Source organism: Oncorhynchus tshawytscha, linkage group LG20 (assembly GCF_018296145.1).
Source record: "Oncorhynchus tshawytscha isolate Ot180627B linkage group LG20, Otsh_v2.0, whole genome shotgun sequence".
NCBI classification, from domain to species: Eukaryota; Metazoa; Chordata; class Actinopteri; order Salmoniformes; family Salmonidae; genus Oncorhynchus; species Oncorhynchus tshawytscha.
In genome coordinates, this window is record NC_056448.1 from 28,232,149 (window position 1) to 28,256,490 (window position 24,342).

At 43.5% G+C, this 24,342-nt stretch overlaps 1 protein-coding gene across 2 annotated transcripts in view; it reads left to right on the plus strand.

Annotated features, from left to right (window-relative positions):
• The first annotated feature begins 475 nt into the window (after positions 1-475).
• Positions 476-24,342, plus strand: part of LOC112219932 (high affinity cAMP-specific and IBMX-insensitive 3',5'-cyclic phosphodiesterase 8B-like) — a 62,985-nt gene continuing 39,118 nt past the window's right edge. Inside the window, exons 1-3 of one of the 2 annotated variants that reach the window (XM_042302444.1) lie at positions 476-1,350; positions 10,492-10,548; positions 17,494-17,684. In XM_042302444.1, the coding sequence (XP_042158378.1) occupies positions 1,069-1,350; positions 10,492-10,548; positions 17,494-17,684 (530 nt within the window). In that variant the 5' untranslated portion in view covers positions 476-1,068. Of the gene's footprint in view, positions 1,351-10,071; positions 10,299-10,491; positions 10,549-17,493; positions 17,685-24,342 lie in introns of those variants that run through there. The other variant, XM_042302445.1, reaches the window with a different exon arrangement.

Below are 24,342 nucleotides of genomic sequence, written 5' to 3' on the forward strand. Positions count from 1 at the left end.
CAGAGTTTTACCAGGTTACCATTAGGATGCCACCTCTGAGATGTGTGTGATGTCTGACGTGTGTGCGGACTATGCGCGCACACACACAAGCACAATCTCTTACAACCATATCTCTCTATTTTTCTGTCTCTCTCGCATACACACGCACACACCGTTTTTTAAACAAATGATTTGTCTATCGTCTCTTTTCTGTGTTTGTATAATTGCAGTGGCACGTGAAATAGCCAAATTGATGAATAGCCTCCTAGATAGTCAGATAATAGATAATGTCTCTAGTTGACCTATAGGCTCACTCTTCAAATTTGGAAATTATTTGGATCCATTCACACCGCCAGGAAATGCGAGGAGGAACCTGCTGACCAGTGGTGACCAACTGCGACGAGCCCTGGATTGGGTGACAGCAGCCTACGATGATGTGTAGATGAGAGAGAGAGAGACCTCCGACAATAAAATGCGATGGCCAGATGAAGAGGAAATGAGCCAGTGTGATCCAGCGATTTCACGCGGCGTTTTTTTTTATCCAATCAATATGATGATGAAAAGGAGAAGGAGAAGAATAGCGTCTTTGTTACGACACCAACATAAGGATAGCCTGATGGTTGCAAATGGTTACGTTCGCACAGCCTGAGCCATATAAGCTAGAGAAGATCATATCATTAATCGACATTGCGAGCCATGAAATGACATAACGTCTAGGCTTGTATGCTGTAATACATAATAACGTCAATGGTGATCATTTTTCACTAAAAGGACTGGATTTGAAAGCTGCAGCACTAGGGAATATCACAGCGGAAATTACATTCAACTCCAAATAACGGATGGAGGAGAGCATGCATGAATTAACGGAGCGGATAAACTCAGCGGCGATATTAAAGAGATGAAACACCTCTCGTTCTCTCTTTATGTACTCAACCAGCCCGCGGGGGAGAGGTGAGAGACAACCAGGAGCAGCCGATGATCGGAGAGAACAGCGGCCACAGCGCAGCGGCAGGCATCCGGGACAGTGATAACTCAGAGAGAGCGCTGTTTACTGTCATCTGAGATCTGGCTCCGGACCAGCGGTGAGGCATGGGCTGCGCTCCCAGCATCCACGTCTCCCAGAGCGGCGTGATCTACTGCCGAGACTCGGACGAGTCCAACTCTCCGCACCAGACCACCACTATATCCCAGGGCACCGCGGCCACCCTCCATGGGCTGTTCATCAAGACGGACGCGGCCGACACCATCCCCTCGGTAATCACTTACCAGACCAGGCAGTCCCGGAACAAATCTCACGGAGAGAGGAGAGAGAACTGCGGGGGACACATCTGCATCGAGGCCGAGACTCAGACCAGTCACACCAGTGGCAAGGTAGATAGGGGTTTGCTTTTTCACAATCACAAGGAATGAATCAAGATATTCAGAAGGCCATTATATTCTAGTGTCTTATCAAGTATCTGCTTTAAAACCAATTCTACACGAATCTCATTCTGTTTTGCATGGGGGATAGCTAGTCTGATATCATTCATGAATAATGTGATTGTTTTGTGTTCATGGAATTTATTAGGATTGTTTGTGATCCATCAGCGTGTTGAGGTAGAAAGATATAAATAGCGTGCGTTGGTTTGGGGCATAGCGTGCGTTGGTTTGGGGCATAGCGTGCGTTGGTTTGGGGCATAGCATTTGGGGCATAGCGTGCGTTGGTTTGGGGCATAGCGTGCGTTGGTTTGGGGCATAGCGTGCGTTGGTTTGGGGCATAGCGTGCGTTGGTTTGGGGCATAGCGTGCGTTGGTTTGGGGCATAGCGTGCGTTGGTTTGGGGCATAGCGTGCGTTGGTTTGGGGCATAGCGTGCGTTGGTTTTGGTTTGGGGCATAGCGTTGGTTTGGGGCATAGCGTTTGGTTTGGGGCATAGCGTGCATAGCGTGCGTTGGTTTGGGGCGTTGGTTTGGGGCATAGCGTGCGTTGGTTTGGGGCATAGCGTGCGTTGGTTTTGGTTTGGGGCATAGCGTGCGTTGGTTTGGGGCATAGCGTGCGTTGGTTTGGGGCATAGCGTGCGTTGGTTTGGGGCATAGCGTGCGTTGGTTTGGGGCATAGCGTGCGTTGGTTTGGGCATAGCGTGCGTTGGTTTGGGGCATAGCGTGCGTTGGTTTGGGGCATAGCGTGCGTTGGTTTGGGGCATAGCGTGCGTTGGTTTGGGGCATAGCGTGCGTTGGTTTGGGGCATAGCATTGGTTTGGGGCATAGCGTGCGTTGGTTTGGGGCATAGGTTTTGGTTTGGGCATAGCGTGCGTTGGTTTGGGGCATAGCGTGCGTTGGTTTGGGGCATAGCCCAGACACATCCTAGGTTTGTAGCGTGCGTTGGTGGAAGGATTAATCATACATTCATAGAAGATAGGGATGGAAGTTCTGGTGTCATAAACACAATTTTTTTTGCGTTGAAGGGTTGGTTTGGTTAGGGTGGTTGGTTTGGGGCATAGCGTGCGTTGGTTTGGGGCATAGCGTGCGTTGGTTTGGGGCATAGCATGTGGTTTGGGGCATAGTCCTAGGTAGCTGGAAGGATTAATCATACATTCATAGAAGATAGGGATGGAAGTTCTGGTGTCATAAACACAATTTTTTTTGAAGGGTTGGGGTTAGGGTGAGTGAGTGAGTGAGTGAGTGAGTGAGTGAGTGAGTGAGTGAGTGAGTGAGTGAGTGAGTGAGTGAGTGAGTGAGAGTAGCACCATGGTGAAAGTGTAGTCCAAGATAATTAACTTTATAATTTAACTTCATTGTTCAAAATAGTTTAGTGACACTTGAACCATCTGGGTCTCAGTCATGTATCATAAAGCACTTTGGGTTGCTGATAAGTACTATGTGACAAATGTACAAATGTATAGGTGTACATACAGTGCTATACAAATAAACAGTGATTGACTAATTGATAAAAATAAAAATATATATTTTAACCTTTTATTTAACTAGGCAAGTCAGTTAAGAACAAATTCTTATTTTCAATGACAGCCTCGGGAACAGTGCCTGTTAAGGGGCAGAACGACAGATTTGTACCTTGTCAGCTCAGGGATTTGAACTTGCAACCATTCTGGTTACTAGCCCAACGCTCTAACCACTAGGCTACCCTGCCGCCCCAACTTATTTTTTGAAGGGTTGGGATTAGGGTGAATCAGACTGACCGATTCATTGACTGACTGACTAACAGACTGATATTGCTCATCTTTAATGTCATCAGTTTGAGACAGTGCTATGTAGGCCATATGACTGAGTGGTCACAAACCTCACACAGTAACATCCCACTATGGCCTAATAACTTAATGGCCTTTATATAACTGTATCATGAGTTGAGGAGAGATGAGGGAGAGGGATAGAGATGTAAGAATGTGGTCTATCTTCCTCTCTCTTTCTCTCTCTCTCTCTCTCTCTCTCTCTCTCACTCTCTTCCTCTCTCACACTCTCTCTCTTCCTCTCTCTCTTCCTCTCTGTCTCTCGCTCGCTCTCTCTTTCTTGATCTCTCTCTCTCTGTCTTCTTGGGATGAGAAGGTATCATTGATGCTATTGGTCACCAAAACCCGGCCATGTGTCTGTGTCTTGTTGTGTTGCTACAGTGGTTGTTTACCCAGGCGGACAGGGCAGAGCAGGGTTGTGATGTGAACAGTGTGAACAGTCACATGTGAGAGGGCTGATCATGTTGCCCTGTACTCTGTATATTCTCTCCTCCAGGGCTTCTCACACAGCCTGTGTCGTCAGGCCATCTGGCAGAGTCTTGTTTGTTACAGGCCAGCACTAACAAACCTAATTCAAATAATCGAGGTCACAACGGAAAACGCTGATTAGTTGATTTTTTTTTTTGCTGTAGCTTGTGTGTACACGGTGTGTAACACATTTTTGTTTACTTTTCTTAATATCTGCATAAGTAATGACTCTTGGTCTTTTGGGTCATGACCTCTGTCACAAGTACAACATATCACTAACACAAACCCTCCATAGAACTCAGCTAGATCCCCATCACTTTCCCAACCCTCTCATGACCTCTGTCACAAGTACAACATATCACTAACACAAACCCTCCATAGAACTCAGCTAGATCCCCATCACTTTCCCAACCCTCTCATGACCTCTGTCACAAGTACAACATATCACTAACACAAACCCTCCATAGAACTCAGCTAGATCCCCATCACTTTCCCAACCCTCTCATGACCTCTGTCACAAGTACAACATATCACTAACACAAACCCTCCATAGAACTCAGCTAGATCCCCATCACTTTCCCAACCCTCTCATGACCTCTGTCACAAGTACAACATATCACTAACACAAACCCTCCATAGAACTCAGCTAGATCCCCATCACTTTCCCAACCCTCTCATGACCTTTTTCATGAATTATGTTTTTTTTCTAAATTACTTGTCTTTTTTGTTGTTGCTTTAAAGATTCTTTATGTAATGAATAGCGCTATATAAGTTGAATAAATAATTATGTAGTATTATTCATTCAAGAGGCTTTGCAATCAGAACATGTTCCACCAAATAAGAAACTGTTAGAGAGAGGCCAAATCAACATTGTAATCATTCTAGTGTGGACATAGTTGTCATTGTCCACAGGTCAGACTCAGAGGCGTGTCATGTACATCTGCACTTGGAGAGAGACCGTTCCATCCTCGCTTAGTTTCCAGAAGGCTGTTAGATGGAATACCATTACTAGTCATTAGCTGCACTGGAAGCTGGGTGTTTTTTCTCTGAGCAGAAAGCAGAGAGCACCAATGACATGGCATTGATCGGTGCATTTAACCCATTTATACCTAGACTCGTATCATGACTCAATGTAGAAGAAGACAAAGAGATTCTTCTGCACACGCACACACACACACACACACACACACACGCGCACACGCACGCGCACACGCACAGAGCCACTCCACCTGAAGTGATTCCAATTTTAGCTTAGGAAAGCATGGCGAGTGCCCTTTGTCTCAGCAATTAATCAGACAAGTAGGACCTGTATTCTGTGTGACAGACAGACAGACAAGGAGGAGAGAATTAAAAGGCTGACACTGGATAGAGAGAGAAAGAGAGGGAAAAGAGGCAGAGTATTCAGAGAGAAATGTATGTGTGATGTATGTGTCTGTGCTTCTAAAGAGCTCTTGTACTACAAATGTTCTAATTCCAACCTCAAAATGCATGTTTATCATTATCATCCAAACCACTCATTATTTACACACTGCCATGAGTATCGTCATCATCTCTGATTGTGTAGCCCCACACACACACACACACACACACACACACACACACACACACACACACACACACAGTATTTCTGTGTAGCAGACAAATAATAGTGTCAGTTGAGGGGGTTCGAGGGCCCCTGGCAGGGAGCCAAGGCTGTTTTTCTCCTTCATTTTATCTCCACTACTGTCTGTCCATCTCAAAACGAGGGATAAAGGAAGTGGGTCAGTGTGCTTAGAGCAGAACCCATGAGCGGGTCACAACTAGGCCACTAATAATATAGCTGACCTGGAACACATACACGTATGTGTACACACACACACACACACACACCCAGACCCAGACCCAGACCCTGGTCACCCCAGTCACAGGGTCCTGTGAACAAAAACTAGAACTTCTGAGAAGCTAATGTTATGGGGGGCCCTTCTGGACAAAGTCTACCAACTATATGAAGGCCATTAAATTAGGCCTATTATGAAATAGATGTCCTTTAAGGGGGGTTCAAATAAATTAAGTTCAAAGACCTATACAGAAAAGCAAATCATATGTTTATTTATTGGGGTCAAATGTGTCATAGAGCAGAGAGTTAGTTGTTTTTTGTGCACTGGATCTCCGTGCTTTGGCTCCTTCTAACCATCTGGGGAGAGGTTGAGAGGTGGAAAGAAGTGTGCTTGTTGGTATTAAGCTTTGGGTGAAAGATAAACACACACTAATATTCATCAATAGGACTGCTATGGTGATAAGGGTGTGTGTCCGTGCATATATTTTGTTTGTGTGTGTGTGTGATTTGGTTTTACTATCCTTGTGGGAACCAGAAGTCCTCACAAAGATATTAAAACAAGTAACATTTGGACAAGTGGGGACATTTTGCCACTCCCCACAAAGAAAAAGGCTATTTTAGGCTTAGGGGTTAGGTTTAAGGTTAGGGTATAAATTAAGGTTAGGGTTAGAATGAGGGTTATGGTTAGGAGTTAGGGTTTGGGGTTAATGTTAAGGTTAGGTTAAGGGTTAGGAGTTAGTAGTTAGGTTTGGGGTTAAGGTTAGGATGAGGGTTAGGGTTAGGAGTTAGGTTTGGGGTTAAGGTTGGGTTAGGGTTAGGGTTAGGTTTAGGGTTAGGAGTTAGGAGTTAGGGTTAGGTTTGGGGTTAAGGTTAAGGGTTAGGGTTAGGAGTTAGGGTTAGGTTTGGGGTTAAGGGTTAGGAGTTAGGGTTGGGGTTAGGTTTGGGGTTAAGGGTTAGGGGTTAGGGTTAGGTTTGGGGTTAAGGTTATGGTTAAGGGTTAAGGGTTAGGAATCAGGAGTTAGGGTTAGGTTTGGGGTTAAGGGTTAGGAGTTAGGGTTAGGTTTGGGGTTATGGTTAAGGGTTAGGGTTAGGGTTAGGAATTAGGGTTAGGTTTGGGGTTAGGGTTAGGGTTAGGGTTAGGAATCAGGAGTTAGGGTTAGGTTTGGGGTTAAGGGTTAGGAGTTAGGGTTAGGTTTGGGGTTATGGTTAAGGGTTAAGGGTTAGGGTTAGGAATTAGGGTTAGGTTTGGGGTTAAGGGTTAGGGTTAGGAGTCAGGAGTTAGGGTTAGGTTTGGGGTTAAGGTTAAGGGTTAGGGGTTAGGGTTAGAAGTTAGGAGTTAGGGTTAAGGTTGGGTTAGGAGTTGGGGTTAGGTTTGGGTTAAGGTTAAGGGTTAGGGTTAGGAGTTAGGGTTAGGTTTGGGGTTAAGGGTTAGGGTTAGGTTTGGGGTTAAGGTTAAGGTTATGGTTAAGGGTTAAGGGTTAGGAATCAGGAGTTAGGGTTAGGTTTGGGGTTAAGGGTTAGGAGTTAGGGTTAGGTTTGGGGTTATGGTTAAGGGTTAAGGGTTAGGGTTAGGAATTAGGGTTAGGTTTGGGGTTAAGGTTATGGTTAAGGGTTAGGAGTCAAGGGTTAGGTTTGGGGTTAATGGTTAAGGGTTAGGAGTCAGAAGTTAGGGTTAGGTGTGGGGTTAAGGTTAAGGGTTAGGGGTTAGAAGTTAGGAGTTAGGGTTAAGGTTGGGTTAGGAGTTAGGGTTAGATTTGGGGTTAAGGGTTAGGAGTTAGGGTTAGGTTTGGGGTTAAGGTTAAGGGTTAGGGTTTGGGGTTAAGGTTATGGTTAAGGGTTAGGGTAAATAGGATTTTGAATGGGAATACATTTAAATCGCCACAAGTATAGTAAAACAAACGTGTGCATGTGTTTGTGTGTGCGTGTTAAAATGCCCTCACCCAGCAGGAGCAGCAGTCAGATGATTCTGAGTGTATGAGTATAACTGGTTGTTCTTTATGGGACAAGACTGTGGAAAATGACTCTGCTGTGTTTAGGGAATTAACCCTCATTGTATTCCCAATTCCTGGTTCCTCTGTTACTTCACTTCTGTGAATTACTGGGACAATTTATAAACGTTCTTGGTCTCTAATGCTTAATTCATACTGTGGTCTCATTAGGACTTACTACATGTTGATAAGTGTCTTGTTTCATGCAGACCATGTAGAGTGTTATCTAAGTGTGTCCAGGCCGTAATTCCCCGTGTTAGATCACACTGCATGGTAAGAAGACATTGGATAATGTTACTTCCATTATGGCTCACAGTCAGGAAGTCCCACAAAGTCTGTTCATCATGATGAAGAACATGAACTGATAATGAGAGACTTTTAATCATATTAGAATAAAAGAGATATTCAGTGCTTCATTTCAACATGTGGTGAGAAAAAAGGACATTTTAGGAACCAGTCGTTAACATTGTTACAGACGCGTATTCTCTGCTTTACAGAAGCCTAAGATATTGGTAATATATTTCTATGGAAATGGAAGGTATGGTTGGTTGGTAGCTGATACTGTAGTTAGAGCAGGTAAACCCATAATGAGCAGTATGTACTGTATGTAAGTTACTCACTGAGTCTCACTGCATTTGTTTTCTGTTGTTCAACTGAATGTTGTCCTGAATGCAGAAAGAGAGAGATGTGTACCCGTTGTTCAACTGAATGTTGTCCTGAATGCAGAAAGAGAGAGATGTGTACCTGTTGTTCAACTGAATGTTGTCCTGAATGCAGAAAGAGAGAGATGTGTACCCGTTGTTCAACTGAATGTTGTCCTGAATGCAGAAAGAGAGAGATGTGTACCCGTTGTTCAACTGAATGTTGTCCTGAATGCAGAAAGAGAGAGATGTGTACCTGTTGTTCGACTGAATGTTGTCCTGAATGCAGAAAGAGAGAGATGTGTACCTGTTGTTCAACTGAATGTTGTCCTGAATGCAGAAAGAGAGTGATGTGTACCTGTTGTTTTGACATGTTATATGTGACCTAGGCATCTCCCTTTCCCTGTTGTTATGCTTATGGACACACACACATACACACACACACACACACATACGCACACAGGTAGATGGTACTCTTGCGTTCTCTGTTACAGTATGTACCTGGCCTCTTCTACATTCAGGACAGATGGACAGACAGACGGACAGACAGACAGACAGACAGACAGACAGGCAGGCAGGCAGGCAGGCAGGCAGACGGACAGACGGACAGGCAGGCAGGCAGGCAGACAGGTCTCAGTTACCAGGTGGTCTGATGAAAGGCTAAAAGAGAATTTGAAGTGGAAAGGATGCAAGAGTTTTTTGTTTTTGTGTGAGAGAGTGTGTGTGCACGTGTCGTGTAATGTATATGTATGTGTGTTAAGGGGTTAGCTAATGTATCTGAGAGCTTTCAGGGTGCCATAGTCTTTTATCTGAGCCAGAGCTGCAGCACACACAGACACACACACAGCACTGTGGAAGAACATAGGCCATTGTTAGCTGTGGTGCATACTGAGAGAGGGGAAATGATTGGACACTACGTGAAAAGAGAGAGACCGAGAGAGAGAGGTAAAAAAAATAGGACAGGAATGGAAAGAGAGAGGGAGACATAAGAGAGGAGGGAGGGAGGGATGGTTTAAAAGAGAGAGAGGTCGTAGAGAGTTTTATGCTCTAAGCCGTCACTGCTTCAGGCTCTCTATACACCCATCTATGCCCCTCACCGTCCTGCTACACCTACATAGTTCAGGGACCAGAGGAGGCACAGCGACAGAGACGGGGACAGCGACAGGGACAGAGATGCGGACAGGAACAGAGACAGGCTCGGAGACGGGGACAGCGACAGGGACAGGGCACAGAAATGGGGACAGGAACGGGGACGGGGACAGAGGTGGTGACAGGAACGGGGATGGGGACGAGCACAGAGACAGGCACGGAGACGGGGACAGCGACAGGGACAGAGACTGGGACAGGGCACAGAGACCTAGTGAGCTCGTTGTTGGTAATAATCACCATACAACATTGGCCATACATCAGATCCTAACTAACATCCAACAAACACAAACAACCCCTCATCCATCTGATGTGACCGCAGCAGACCAGAGCTGGCCCCACTCAACTCTGTAATGGGGGCCAAATGGGACAATTAACTCACAGCTAGTGAGTCATTGAGCTGTGATGATGATGACATAAGCAGTTAATGACTGATGTCCAAAGACGCACAGAGACAGATATGGGTCATTTTGACATTCTGCATATGTAGAGACTTGTCAACTCGATCTCATTGGGTGAGGTATTGTCGTGAGATGTTATTGCCTGTGATGTGATGTACTGTACATGTCATTTTTGAAGCTGCGTTAGCTACAGTCTATCAACAGTGTTAGTACTGCTCCTCCACATGGCATTACTGACATACACCTGTCTGTCTGCATCCAGCCTGTACAGCCCTTAATACTCTGTAAATAGGCTTGTAATGGACCTGCTCTTGCTGCGTCACTAATACGTTGTGTACGTGTGTGTGTCTGAGTGTGGGACGTCCTAAGCCGCTCCGTTAGTCAACAGTTCAGTAGCCAGAAATCCTTCCTGCTAGGTGATACAGTAACAGAGTTCAGTAAGCTAAAGAAGGTTTTCCCGGGAATGTGGAGCTTTTGTCTTTTACTGAGGAATACCTGCCTATGGATGTATCTACAGTATGGAGTATTAATGGGTTGAGACCATCAGAGAGAGAGAGAAAGAGAGAGAGAGAGGAGGAAAAGCAATAGCGAGAGAGAGGTGCAGGGCATGTATGGTACTCGAAGGAGAGGGTAAAATGGTAAGCAGTGCTCTGTTTCTCTGTTTTCTACATTTCAGTTTTTACTTCTGCTCTCTTTGTTTACTCTTGGTGTTCATTGCTTTCTTTGAACATGAACTAATTCTCTCTCTCTCTCTCTCTCTCTCTCTCTCTCTCTCTCTCTCTCTCTCTCTCTCTCTCTCTCTCTCTCTCTCTCACTCTGGTTGTGTTCCAGGTATCAGCCACAGAAGAGTGTGTAGGACCTATGAGACTGACCCAAGAACCTATTCAGGTAAAACTGCACTCTACATTGTATTTCTCCTGATAATAGCATGCTCCAGTTTAGTGCCCACTCTCTGTCAATGATCAGGAGTCTGCTGTATTTTGTTATGCATTCAGTGAAGTTACATGTTCAGGGGTTCAGGGGTTCAGGGGTTCAGGGGTAGAGCCCATCGTGGGCAGGTTCTCTCTTCTTCAAGCTACAAGAGGCATTGGAGTGGTGGCCATTTTGATTGGCACGGAACAGGATGTGATTAGGAAGCCTAATCAGAGTAATTTGCTATAATGACTTTTGGGGCCTGTAAATTTACATTTCAATTTCAGTCGTTTGGCATGCTGTTGCTCAGAGCTGCTAACAACCAGTCATTGTTAGTGTTCATAATCCCAGAATAAAACTGGGATTATAAATGCATAAAACAAGCAGACCTGGGTTCAAATAATGTTACTTTCACATACATTTCGTATTAAGTATTCAGATATTTTTTATATGAAAACACAAGTAGTTGAATATTGGAATGTATTTAGAAATAAGCTTGGAAAGTATTGGCATGTATATGAAAATACTCAAATACACTCCTAAGCATTAAATAACCCAGGTATTTGAAATAATTTTTGAAATAAGTAGTTAAATACTTTGAAATAGTAGGCTATTTATAGCAAATTATTTAAAAATACTTCCAATGGAAGTAGTTGATTCTGACCACATTATTTGAAAATACTAAAATATACAGAAAATAAGCATTTAAATAACACATAATCAAATACATATATTTGAAGCCAGGTCTGTAAACAAGTCCCACTAGGCACCCACTGGTTAAATCAACGTGTGAAATAGACGTTGAATTGTCGTCTGTGCCCAGTGGAGTTTCTCTATCTACAGAAAATGTGACTGTGTCTGTATCTCTATGGGATGTGATTTAGCTGTATCTGAATGGGATGTGATCTATCATTGCATGGTGTTTTTAAGGACACACCACATGACACAACATGGCATAAGGACAGCGCATTTATATAACACTTTGAACCTAATAGAAGTGTGTGGGTGGAGGTTCTAGTGTCCAGGCCTTGTGTACAGAGCTGAGACAGGTTTCAGTTGTACAGTGACCAGCTGCTAGCTGGGGTTAATGATGTGGTTGGGGCATGTGTGTCCTGTGGATTGGGATTAAGGCAGTGTGAGCCTTTTAGAAGGCCAGATTAGCTCCCAGGCTCCTTATACTGTTGTGTAACTAAGGAAAGGGAGAGTTAGTTACTCAAGGTCAGGGGTGTGTTCTGTTTGTTGTGGAACAGTTCATCTAGACATAGGTCTCTGTTTTTTACCTTCTTTGTCATTGCACTTGATTGAGAAATGGAATAGTCCCAAAAGTGCAATCCTCGCCCATCATCTGGCCGGCTTAATCAAACACTCAAAAGTATTTGAAAGAAAGGTCATACTGAAATGCTCTACCCCGCATCCCTTCCTCTTTATTGTGCCAAATAAAACTCATCCAAACCTCATCCATCCCTACAGCCCTCATTCAAACCTCATATCCAGCCCTAGTCCATTCTTCTCTATCAGGCTGTGTAAGAGCGTCTGCAGGAGGCCCCATACAGCCCTCAACGCACGCTCCATAAAAACATTGAACTACTCTCCTAAAATCGTAGAGCGCACGCACACGAAGAGTCACGCACACACACAGACACACGCAAGGGAGCACACGCACACACACACACAGTCACACACTTTACTGTACTCCCTCCTCCCTTTTTACCTCCCTCCCATTAGAACAGACAGAGAAAAATAGATGAAAAGAGAAAGAGAAAAACTCTTTGGAAGAGAGAGTTCCATGCTAAAAGTTTCCTCCTGACGTTGACCATTTCCTCTGAGCCCTGGAAAGACTCTGTAGCTCATTTCTGCACACTGTCACAGTACTTTGCCTATATCAGAGAAATGATTTACCAGAGGGCTCAGAGGGTGTACTGTAGTTAACTATAGGCTGTATAAGACAGTAGCCCGGCATTTCCCAAAGCATTGGTCGCAACACCATACGGGGTTGCCTTATTTGAAAATGGGATCAGGAGAGAATCTCTGAAAATTACAATAATTGCGCTTGGTTCATAGAACTGGGGTTACATCAGTAACCTCCAATAGCCGGTAGATGCGGTTGTAATAAACAGTGGTTTCTGTTTTATTCCTACAAATGTGACTCTTTTGAATGGTTTAACTTTTTACTGCAGTGGGTTAAATCAGGGTCACACAGAGTGATTCTTGGTAGTCTTCAACAAATCTACTTTGAAACTAAAGTATACACGTCACACACATGGTTATGGGCTTAAAAAGAAGAAGAGACCTGTACCATGTCAGATATAGAGTTGAAATGTACTTTGAGTTTGTATCCCAATATTACACTTTATACACTGTACATCACAGAAGACTGAAATATAATAAAACCGTTTGACACCGTTTGACCAGATTTTCAGCGTACATTTAAAAAAAAAAGTTTATTAATGATGAACTATATGAATAACATTCCACCCATGAAGCCACTAGGTCATTTGACTGCAGAAAAGGTATGCTATGCTACAACATATTATGACCCCATCACTGAAAAGATAAGACTCTCAGGAACACATGTGTCTTCTGTTTCCCTCTACAATGACCACAAGCTGTTCAAGGCTCATTAGAACAGAGTGGACAGGACCAGCCACTAAATCAGAGGGGGAAAAGAACCTCATCAATGATGACACAGAAGATCATACAAAATGATTGCCTGATGATCTTCTGAACATCCCAATACCTTTCTGATGCATTTCAGTTACTTCCAACCATACTTCCTTCAGATTGAATACTGTCAAAAGTACGGTCAGGCTGATTTGTAATAGACTGTCATAGCCCCAAAGTAAACATTGGCCTTTGATTACATCACTATTTTTACATGGTGGGGTCGCACATTTAAAAAAAATCAAAATCGAGTGGCGGGCCAACACATTTGGGACCCCTGCAGTAGTGCTCTTACTTTGGACTGGGAATTTAAGAAACCATATCGAGAAACACAGCCACCACTTGAAAAGGTGAAGGTGAAGCATTACCTAGTGTTTTGGAGGCGAGGAGTAAACCATGCCTATTAGGAATGATCCATTGATCGATCCATCAGATTGATGACTTGGAAAGGAGATGAAGGAGACATAGTAGGTCTCTATAAAGTAGAATCTTAATTTGAGACAGTTTGCTACAGTAGGAAAATAATCCTGCAGCAACAGGAAATGTGAATTATTGTGTGGATTATAATTAATGGACATTTTTGTATGCATTGGTTCTACACCAAGAGGAGTCACACTAGCAAGACTTGGTCTAAAGCCAGTCAGCTAGATGTTGCCTACCTCTCTCTCTCTCTCTCTCTCTCTCTCTCTCTCTCTCTCTCTCTCTCTCTCTCTAGGAGCCTCAGCCTCCTGTCTGTTCAGCCTCCTGTCCATTCCGTATGTTCATCCCTCTATCTGTCTGTCTGGCCATGGGTGTGCAGAGATGGAGGCTTAACCTCTGAACTGTGATTGGCTGAGTCAGCGTGGTAGAACAGTTAGGAGTAGAGGCCCATCTCTCTGCTTGTCCTGCCCTGAGTGTAACAGTGTATAACAGTGTGTCCTCTGTAGCTTAGTTGATAGAGAGCATGCCGCTAGGTTCGATTCCAGGGAAAGTCCATAAGTAAAATATATACATGCATGACTGTAAGTCGCTGAGGGTTAAAGCTTCTGCTAAATGACATATAAACTCAGTAAAAAAAGAAACGTCCCTTTTTCAGGACTCAGGTCTTTCAAAGATAATTCATAAAAATCCAAATAACTTCACAGATCTTCATTGTAAAGGGTTTAAACACTGTTTCCCATGCTTGTTCAATGAACCATAAACAATTAATGAACATGCACCTGTGGAACGGTCATTAAGACACTAACAGCTTACAGACAGTAGGCAATTAAGATCACAGTTATGAAAACGCAGGAACCATAAACAATGAGCATGCACATGTGGAATGGTCATTTCTACTGACTCTGAAAAACACCAAAAGAAAGATGCCCGGGGTCCCTGCTCATCTGCGTGAACGTGCCTTAGGCATGCTGCAAGGAGGCATGAGGACTGTAGATGTGGCCAGGGCAATAAATTGGAATGTCCGTTCTGTGAGACGCCTAAGACAGCGCTACAGGGAAACAGGACGGACAGCTGATCGTCCGCACATCCGAACATCACACCCCTCGGACAGGTACAGGATGGCAACAACAACTGCCCGAGTTACACTAGGAACGCACAATCCCTCCATCAGTGCTTCTGCCACCATGGCTGGATTTATTGCCTTAACTCCCTTATCCTACCTCATTTGCACTTGCGGTATGTAGACCTTTTCTACTGTATGTTTGTTTATTCCATGTGTAACTCTGTGTTGTTGTATGTGTCGAATTGCTACGCTTTATCTTGGCCAGGTCGCAGTTGCAAATGAGAACTTGTTCTCAACTAGCCTACCTGTCACAGCTGTTGAAGGAAGAACTGAACCAAGGTGCAGCGTGGTGAGCGTACATACTTTTAATAGTAGATGTCGCCAACAAAACAATAAACAATACCAAAACCAACCGTGAAGCTTAAGGCTATGTGCCATCAAACAAAGTTCCCACAAACACCGGTGGGAAAAAGGGTACCTAAGTATGGTTCCCAATCAGAGACAACGATAGACAGCTGTCCCTGATTGAGAACCATACCCGGCCAAAACATAGAAATAGAAAATCATGGAAATACAAAACATAGAATGCCCACCCCAACTCACGCCCTGACCAAACCAAATAGAGGCATAAAAAGGATCTCTAAGGTCAGGGCGTGTGAAATAAAATAAAAAATAAAAAACACTGAGGCCTGTACTCTGGAGCGGGATCGATTTGGAGGTGGAGGGTCAGTCATGGTCTGGGGCGGTGTTTCACAGAATCATCGGACTGAGCTTGTTGAGCAGGCAATCTCAACACTGTGTGTTACAGGGAAGACATCCTCCTCCCTCATGTGGTACCCTTCCTGCAGGCTCATATTGACATGACCCTCCGGCATGACAATGCCACCAGCCATACTGCTCAATCCCCCCCCCCCCTTTGTTCAGGGACACATTATTACATTTATGTACATTTATGTTGGTCACATGTCTGTGGAACTTGTTCAGTTTATGTCTCAGTTGTTGAATCTTATGTTCATACAAATATTTTTTGAAATAAACGCAGTTGACAGTGAGAGTACATTTGTTTTTTTGCTGAGTTTATTATTATTATATGTAAATCACTTAAGGAAACCACTGTGACTAATCAATATTATGTGGTTGTACATATACACTGCTTAGCAGGTATGATAAAGGTAATCTTGAACCACATCCACTTTGGAGGCAGTGGGATCAGGTATGTCACATACTGTATGTGCCTGTGTTGCCAAGCGTGCCACACACACAGAGCCGTGCGTACGTGTGGCGACCCCTGTCTGGCCCGTGTGTGGGTGCAGGGTGGGTCGGCATCAGGTCTCTGTGTGGTCTGTGTGTGTGTGTGTGTGTGTGTGTGTGTGTGTGTGTGTGTGTGTGTGTGGAATGTCACACAGCAGCTCCATGGTTACACAGAGCAGAACCATGGTTCCACAGCCCTGGTCGGGATCAAACGGTGTAGACCTTTCACAGCCTCCTACCAATGCCAGCTCCTTGTTCTCCCGCTCTCATCTTCCTTTCGTCTCCTCCATCCTTTGCTCCCTTCTTTTCTTCATGCCCCTGCCAGTCTGTTCTGTCAGCAGCAGCGCATGACTGGCGAGGCGGCTCCCTTTAATCCGTTCTCCTCTCTTCTTGCTCTCTCTGTTTCTCTTTATATATCTCTGAGCTGTGTAAACAAGTCCATCCATTCTTCTCTCTTGTCTCGTACTGCTCTTCTAAGTATAGGTAAAGCTTCCATACAAGATGAGGCCAGTCTAGTTCAGGCCAGACACCTGTTGGTGTGAAATACAGCTCTCATCAATCATCAATAAACTACCATCTACCTGGCTCCTGGGTACTCTTCTTAAGGAACAATAGAAGGCTTTCATTGGACGAGGAAATTCCTGGGAAAGTGGTGTGAAGCTGTGTCGTTGAAATATTAAGTGCTGTACCGTATATCAGCACTTAACAAGCACTGATAAGCTTATTTGTCTACCGGTCCTAGCTTCATGTTTGTATAATCAGCAATGTTTTGTCAGCAAGCTACCTTTGTCAGGTAAGAGATATTTCATACCATCTGCGTTCTCTCTCTCTCTCTTTCTTTCTCTCTCTCTCTTTCTCTCTCTCTCTCTCTCTCTCTCCCTCAATTCAATTTCAATTCAATTTAGGGCTTTATTAACATGGAAAACATATGTTAACATTGCCAAAGCAAGTGAAATAAATAATTAACAAAAGTGAGACTGTGGTACCACACTGTGGTATTTCACCCAGTAGATATGCGAGTTTATCAACATCGGGTTTGTTTGGATCTGGGTAATCCGAGCGAAATTTGAGTCTCTAATATAGTCATACACATGGTAGGAGGTTGGGAAGTGCAGCTCAGTTTCCACCTCATTTTGTGGGCAGTGTGCACATAGCCTGTCTTCTCTTGAGAGCCAGGTCTGCCGACGGCGGTCTTTCTTAATAGCAAGGCTATGCTCACTGAGTCTGTACATAGTCAAAGTTTTCCTTAAGTTTGTGTCAGTCACAGTGGTCAGGTATTCTGCGTACACTCTGTTTAGGGTCAAATAGCATTCTAGTTTGTTCAGTTTTTTTTTGTTAATTCTTTCCAATGTGTCAAGTAGATATCTTTTTGTTTTCTCATGATCTGGTTTTGTCTAATTGTTTTGCTGTCCTGGGGCTCTGTGGGGTCTGTTTGTGGCTGAACCCCAGGACCAGCTTGCTTAGGGGACTCTTCTCCAGGTTCATCTCTCTCTCTCTCTCTCTCAATCTCTCTCTCTCCATCCCAGGTCCTGCTGGTGTTTGCGAAGGAGGATGGTCAGAGCGATGCCTTCTGGTGGGCGTGTGACCGGGCGGGTTTCAGGTGTAACATTGCCCGAACGCCCGAGTCCGCTGTCGAATGTTTCCTGGACAAGAACCACGAGATCGTGGTCATTGATGGACGCCACTCACAATACTTTGAGGCAGAGGCTGTCTGCCGGTGAGCTCAAACTGTTTGTCTGTCTGTCTGTCTGAAATTATGGTAATACAAACTGTCTGTCTATCTGTCTGTCTGAGATTATGGTAATACAAACTGTCTGTCTGTCTGTCTGTCTGTCTGTCTGTCTGTCTGTCTGTCTGTCTGTCTGTCTGTCTGTCTGTCTGTCTGTCTGTCTGAGACGATGGTAATAGAAACTGTCTGTCTGTCTGTCTGTCTGTCTGTCTGTCTGAGATGATGGTACTACAAACTGTCCATTTGTCTTTCTGTCTGAGATGATTGTAATACAAACTGTCTGTCTGTGTGTCTGAGATGATGGTAATACAAACTGTCTGTGTGTCTGAGATGAGGGTAATGCAAACTGTCTGTCTGTGTGTCTGAGATGATGGTAATACAAACTGTCTGTCTGTGTGTCTGAGATGATGGTAATACAAACTGCCTGTCTGTGTGTCTGAGATGATGGTAATACAAACTGTCTGTGTGTCTGAGATGACGGTAATACAAACTGTCTGTCTGTGTGTCTGAGATGATGGTAATACAAACTGTCTGTGTGTCTGAGATGACGGTAATACAAACTGTCTGTCTGTGTGTCTGAGATTATGGTAATACAAACTTTCTGTCTGTGTGTCTGAGATGATGGTAATACAAACTATGTGTGTCTGTCTGAGATGATGGTAATACAAACTGTCTGTCTGTGTGTCTGAGATGATGGTAATACAAACTGTCTGTCTGTGTGTCTGAGATGATGGTAATACAAACTGTCTGTGTGTCTGAGATGATGGTAATACAAACTGTGTGTGTCTGTCTGAGATGACAGTAATACAAACTGTCTGTCTGTGTGTCTGAGATGATGGTAATACAAACTGTCTGTCTGTGTGTCTGATATGATGGTAATACAAACTGTCTGCCTGTGTGTCTGAGATGATGGTTGTACAAACTGTCTGTCTGTGTGTCTGAGATGATGGTAATACAAACTGTCTGTCTGTGTGTCTGAGATGATGGTAGTACAAACTGTCTTTGTGTCTGAGATGATGGTAATACAAACTGTCTGTCTGTGTGTCTGAGATGATGGTAATACAAACTGTCTGTCTGTGTGTCTGAGATGATGGTAATACAAACTGTGTGTGTCTGTCTGAGATGACAGTAATACAAACTGTCTGTCTGTGTGTCTGAGATGATGGTAATACAAACTGTCTGTCTGTGTGTCTGATATGATGGTAATACAAACTGTCTGCCTGTGTGTCTGAGATGATGGTTGTACAAACTGTCTGTCTGTGTGTCTGATATGATGGTAATACAAACTGTCTGTCTGTGTGTCTGAGATGATGGTAGTACAAACTGTCTGTGTGTCTGAGATGATGGTAATACAAACTGTCTGTCTGTGTGTCTGAGATTATGGTAATACGAACTGTCTGTGTGTCTGAGATGAGTGTAATACAAACTGTCTGTCTGTGTGTCTGAGATTATGGTAATACAAACTGTCTGTGTGTCTGAGATTATGGTAATACGAACTGTCTGTGTGTCTGAGATGAGTGTAATACAAACTGTCTGTCTGTGTGTCTGAGATTATGGTAATACAAACTGTCTGTGTGTGTGTCTGAGATAATGGTAATACAAACTGTCTGTCTGTGTGTCTGAGATTATGGTAATACAAACTGTCTGTGTGTCTGAGATGATGGTTATACGAACTGTCTGTGTGTCTGAGATGAGTGTAATACAAACTGTCTGTGTATCTGAGATAATGGTAATACAAACTGTCTGTGTGTGTGTCTGAGATGATGGTAAGACAAACTGTCTGTCTGTGTGTCTGAGATGAGTGTAATACAAACTGTCTGTGTGTCTGAGATGATGGTAATACAAACTGTCTGTGTGTGTCTGAGATGATGGTAATTCAAACTGTCTGTGTGTGGCTGAGATGATGGTAATACAAACTGTCTGTGTGTGTCTGAGATGATGGTAATTCAAACTGTCTGTCTGTGTGTCTGATATGATGGTAATACAAACTGTCTGTGTGTGTGTCTGAGATGATAGTAAGACAAACTGTCTGTCTGTGTGTCTGAGAGGATGGTAATACAAACTGTCTGTGTGTCTGAGATGATGGTAGTACAAACTGTCTGTCTGTGTGTCTGAGATGATGGTAATACAAACTGTCTGTGTGTGTGTCTGAGATGATGGTAATACAAACTGTCTGTGTGTCTGAGATGATGGTAATTCAAACTGTCTGTGTGTTTGTCTGAGATGATGGTAATACAAACGGTCTGTGTGTGTGTCTGAGATGATGGTAATACAAACTGTCTGTGTGTGTGTCTGAGATGATGGTAATACAAACTGTCTGTGTGTCTGAGATGATGGTAATTCAAACTGTCTGTGTGTTTGTCTGAGATGATGGTAATACAAACGGTCTGTGTGTGTGTCTGAGATGATGGTAATACAAACTGTCACACAGTTACTCTGACATCCAAGACATTCATGGACGAAAATTATTCTACAGAATATATCATGCCTCTGTAGGCCTAACTGTTCGATGTACTGTAAGTGAGATTCCAGCTCAATATAAGTCATTTAATGCTTAATCAACTCAATTGTTCTATTATTGTGGCCCTGGTGGCACAATGTAATCAAAGGTCTGTCTTCACTGAGAGGCTTGTGAAAATGGTCACAACGGGGGACCGGCGTGTGTGTGTTTAAGGGGAAGGGGGTGTATCTGATCTCCATCAGCTAGGACTTGACAATGGTTAATCAAATCTCCCCATTTTTTCTCAATTTTGCATGCCTTCTGAAACAGCTGCAACTGTATATGCATTCGTAAATCATGTCCTTTCTTGAGTTTGGCTCAGGGATGGAGCAACTGTTCAGCATCTGAGTTTATGGTTGTTTGTGGGGGAAAGGGGTCGAGTGTGTGTGTGTGTGTGTGTGTGTGTGTGTGTGTGTGTGTGTGTGTGTGTGTGTGTGTGTGTGTGTGTGTGTGTGTGTGTGTGTGTTTCCCACATATTTTGCTGATTTTAGGGATAATATAGGATGAAACACAGTAAGCTAACAATCCTTTGCATGAACTGCCTATGTTATTCTGCATATTATTTGTTAATTATGGAAATTAAGATATGCAGGATTTTTAAAATACAGTACCAGTCAAAGTTTGGACACACCTACTCATTGAAGGGATTTTTACTATTTCTAAGTTGTAGAATAATAGTGAAGACATCAAAACTATGAAATAACACATATGGAATCATGTAGTAACCAAAAAAGTGTATTTGATATTTTACAAAGTTGCCACCCTTTGCCTTGATTACAGCTTTGCACACTCTTGGCATTCCCTCAACCAGCTTCATGAGGCATGCTTTTCCAACAGTCTTGAAGGAGTTCCCACATATGCTGAGCACTTGTTGGCTGCTTTTCCTTCACTCTGCTGTCCAACTCATCCCAAACCATCTCAATTAGGTTGAGGTCGGGGGATTGTGGAGGCCAGGTCATCTGATGCAGCACCATCACTCTCCTTATTGGTCAAATAGCCCTTAGGAGGTGTGTTTTGGGTCATTGTCCTGTTGAAAAACAAATGATAGTCCCACTAAGCACAAACCAGATGGGACGGTGTATCGCTGCAGAAGGCTGTGGTAGACATGCTGGTTAAGTGTGCCTTGAATTCAAAATAAATCACAGACAGTGTCACCAGCAAAGCACACCCACACCATCACATCTCCTCCATGCTTCACGATGGAAACCACACATGCAGAGATCATCCGTTCACCTACTCTGCATCTCACAAAGACACAGTGGTTGGAACCATAAATCAAAAATTTGGACTCATCTGACCAAAGGACAGATTTCCACCGGTTTAATGTCCATTGCTTATGTTTCTTGGCCGAAGCAAGTCTCTTCTTATTGGTGTCCTTTAGTAGTGATTTCTTTGCAGCAATTCGACCATGAAGGCCTGATTCACGCAGTCTCCTCTGAACAGTTGATGTTGAGATGTCTGTTACTTGAACTCTGTGAAGCATTTATTTGGGCTGCAATCTGAGGTACAGTTAACTCTAATGAACTTCTGCCACAGAGGTAACTCTGGATCTTCCTTTCCTGTGGCGGTCCTCATGAGAGCCAGTTTCATCATAGTGCTTGATGACTGCACTTGAAGAAACTTTCAAAGTTCTTGAAATGTTCCGATTTGACTGACCTTCATGTCTTAAAGTAATGATGGACTGTCGTTTCTCTTTGCTTATTTGAGCTGTTCTTGCCATAATATGTACTTGGTCATTGACCAAATAGGGCTATCTAATGTATACCCCCCCTACCATGTCACAACACAACTGATTGGCTCAAACACATTAAGAAGGAAAGAAATTCCACAAATGAACTTTTAACAAGGCACAAGAGTTCATTGAAAGGCATTCCAGGTGACTACCTCATGAAGCTGGTTTAGAGAATGCCAAGAGTGTGCAAAGTGTCATAAAGGCAAAGGGTGGCAACTTTTTTGATTACTACATGATTCCATATGTGTTATTTATTTTGATGTCTTCACAATTATTCTACAATGTAGAAAATAGTAAAAATTAAGAAAAACCCTTGAATGAGTAGGTGTGTCTAAACTTTTGAGTGGTACTGTATATAAATATATATTTACAGAAATATGTGGGGGATTGGAAATGATGCAGTCTACATTGATGGAAGCTACAATCTATCTGCAATATTAAAGCTGATATACCCCCCAAAAAAAAAAAAAAATATATATATAATAATAATAATCAATTGGCCTAGCTAGTTTCCCTACTTATAAGGACAAATTGAGTTACTTAACTTTCTCCACTTTCCAATCAGTCACTTCATTATTTATAGGTTAGTGTTAGAGGTCTCTATTAGTCGGATGCTACTTTCCACATCACGCACTGTTGACCTTTTTGTGTGTGTGTGTGTGTGTGTGTGTGTGTGTGTGTGTGTGTGTGTGTGTGTGTGTGTGTGTGTGTGTGTGTGTGTGTGTATCGGGGTCACCCATGACTTGTTTTTAGAATACATTGGATTGAGTCTTTGTTTTAATAACTGCCCAACACACACATGGCCTCCCTCCCGCCTTCGCTCCATCCTTCACCTAACAGCTGTTGAACCCTTTAAAGAACCCTTGTTGGTTCCATGTAGAACTCTTTTGGGTTCCATGTAGAACCCTTTCCATAGAGGGTTCTACATGGAACCCAAAAGAGTTCTACCTGGAACCAAAAAGTGTTCTTCTATGGGGACAGCCAAATAAACCTTTTGGAATCCTTATTTTAAGAGTGTAGTGGGACTGTTTTTTTTTTCATTCAAGTTCCACATTATTTTTGGCTTCTCTAGTTACCTGCTGGTGTTGATGTATACATCTGTGTCTAGTACAGTTTCTACAGGCATAGTGCTAGTATCCTCTGATTTCTACTTTTACTCTTATGTACCAGCCACTAACTAGCTTACTATATATAGCCTTCGGCGCCTGCAGCATACCCTCTCCCTGCTATTCTACTTAGATACACTCAAAGCTTAAACTGTCCTAATAATCCCACCCAGTATTTATCATGTGGCCAGACCATCATATGCTTCTTCGTATAGTATCTAGTGATTTATGAGTTATTGGTCATGCATGGTAATATTTTCCCAGAAGCAGAGAGAGAGAGTAAGTCGCTTTCTCTCAATAAAGACCCATCACATGTCGCTGTCTGTCTGTTGCTCTCTCTCTCTCTCTCTCTCTCTCTCTCTCTCTCTCTCTCTCTCTCTCTCTCTCTCTCTCTCTCTCTCTCTCTCTCTCCTTCCTTCCCTCCCTCCCTGTCTCATGCCAGCCAAGAGGCTTTTGCCGTCACTCACAGGGATGCTGGCCCACGTTGATTCCAATGCTTCCCACAGTTGTGTCCTTTGGCTGGATGTCCTTTGTGTGTTGGACCATTCTTGATATACACAGGAAACTGTTGAGCGTGAAAATCCCAGCAGCGCTGCAGTTCTTGACACAAACTGGTGCGCCTGGCATGTACTACCATGCCCCGTTCAAAGCACTTCAATCTTTTGTCTTGCCCATTCACCCTCTGAATTGCACACATGCACAATCCGTGTCTCAGTTGTCTCAAGACTTAAAAATCCTTCTTTAACCTGTCTCCTCACCTTCATCTACACTGATTGAAGTGGATTTAACATCAATAAGGGATCATAGCTTTCACCTGGATTCACCTAGTCAGTCTATGTCATGGAAAGAGACAGTGTTCATGTTTTGAATACTCAGTGAATATATAAGTCTGTAACGTCTATGTTTTAAATGTGTGGAAATTGTAAAGTATTTTTGCCTGTAACGTCTTTTTCGTTATGTGCCGGAACCCAGGAAGACTGTCACCATTGGCATCAGGCTAATGGGGATCCTAATAAAAATCAGAAATTGTAAATCTCTCAATCTATCCCCACTCTCTCCCTTTTCTCTCCCTATCTCTCCTTCCCTCTCTCACTCCCTCTCTCTCCTTCCCCCTCTCTTTCTCTCTCCCTCACTCTTTCTCCCTCTCTCTCTCCTTCCCTCTCCTTCCCTGTCTCTCCTTCCCGGTCTCTCCTTCCCTCTCTCTCTCTCGCTCCCTCTCTTTCCTTCCTCTCTCTCTCTCCTTCCCTCTTTCCCTGTCCTTCCCCTTCCCTCTCTCCTCTCTCCCTCTCTTTCTTCCTCTCTCTCTCT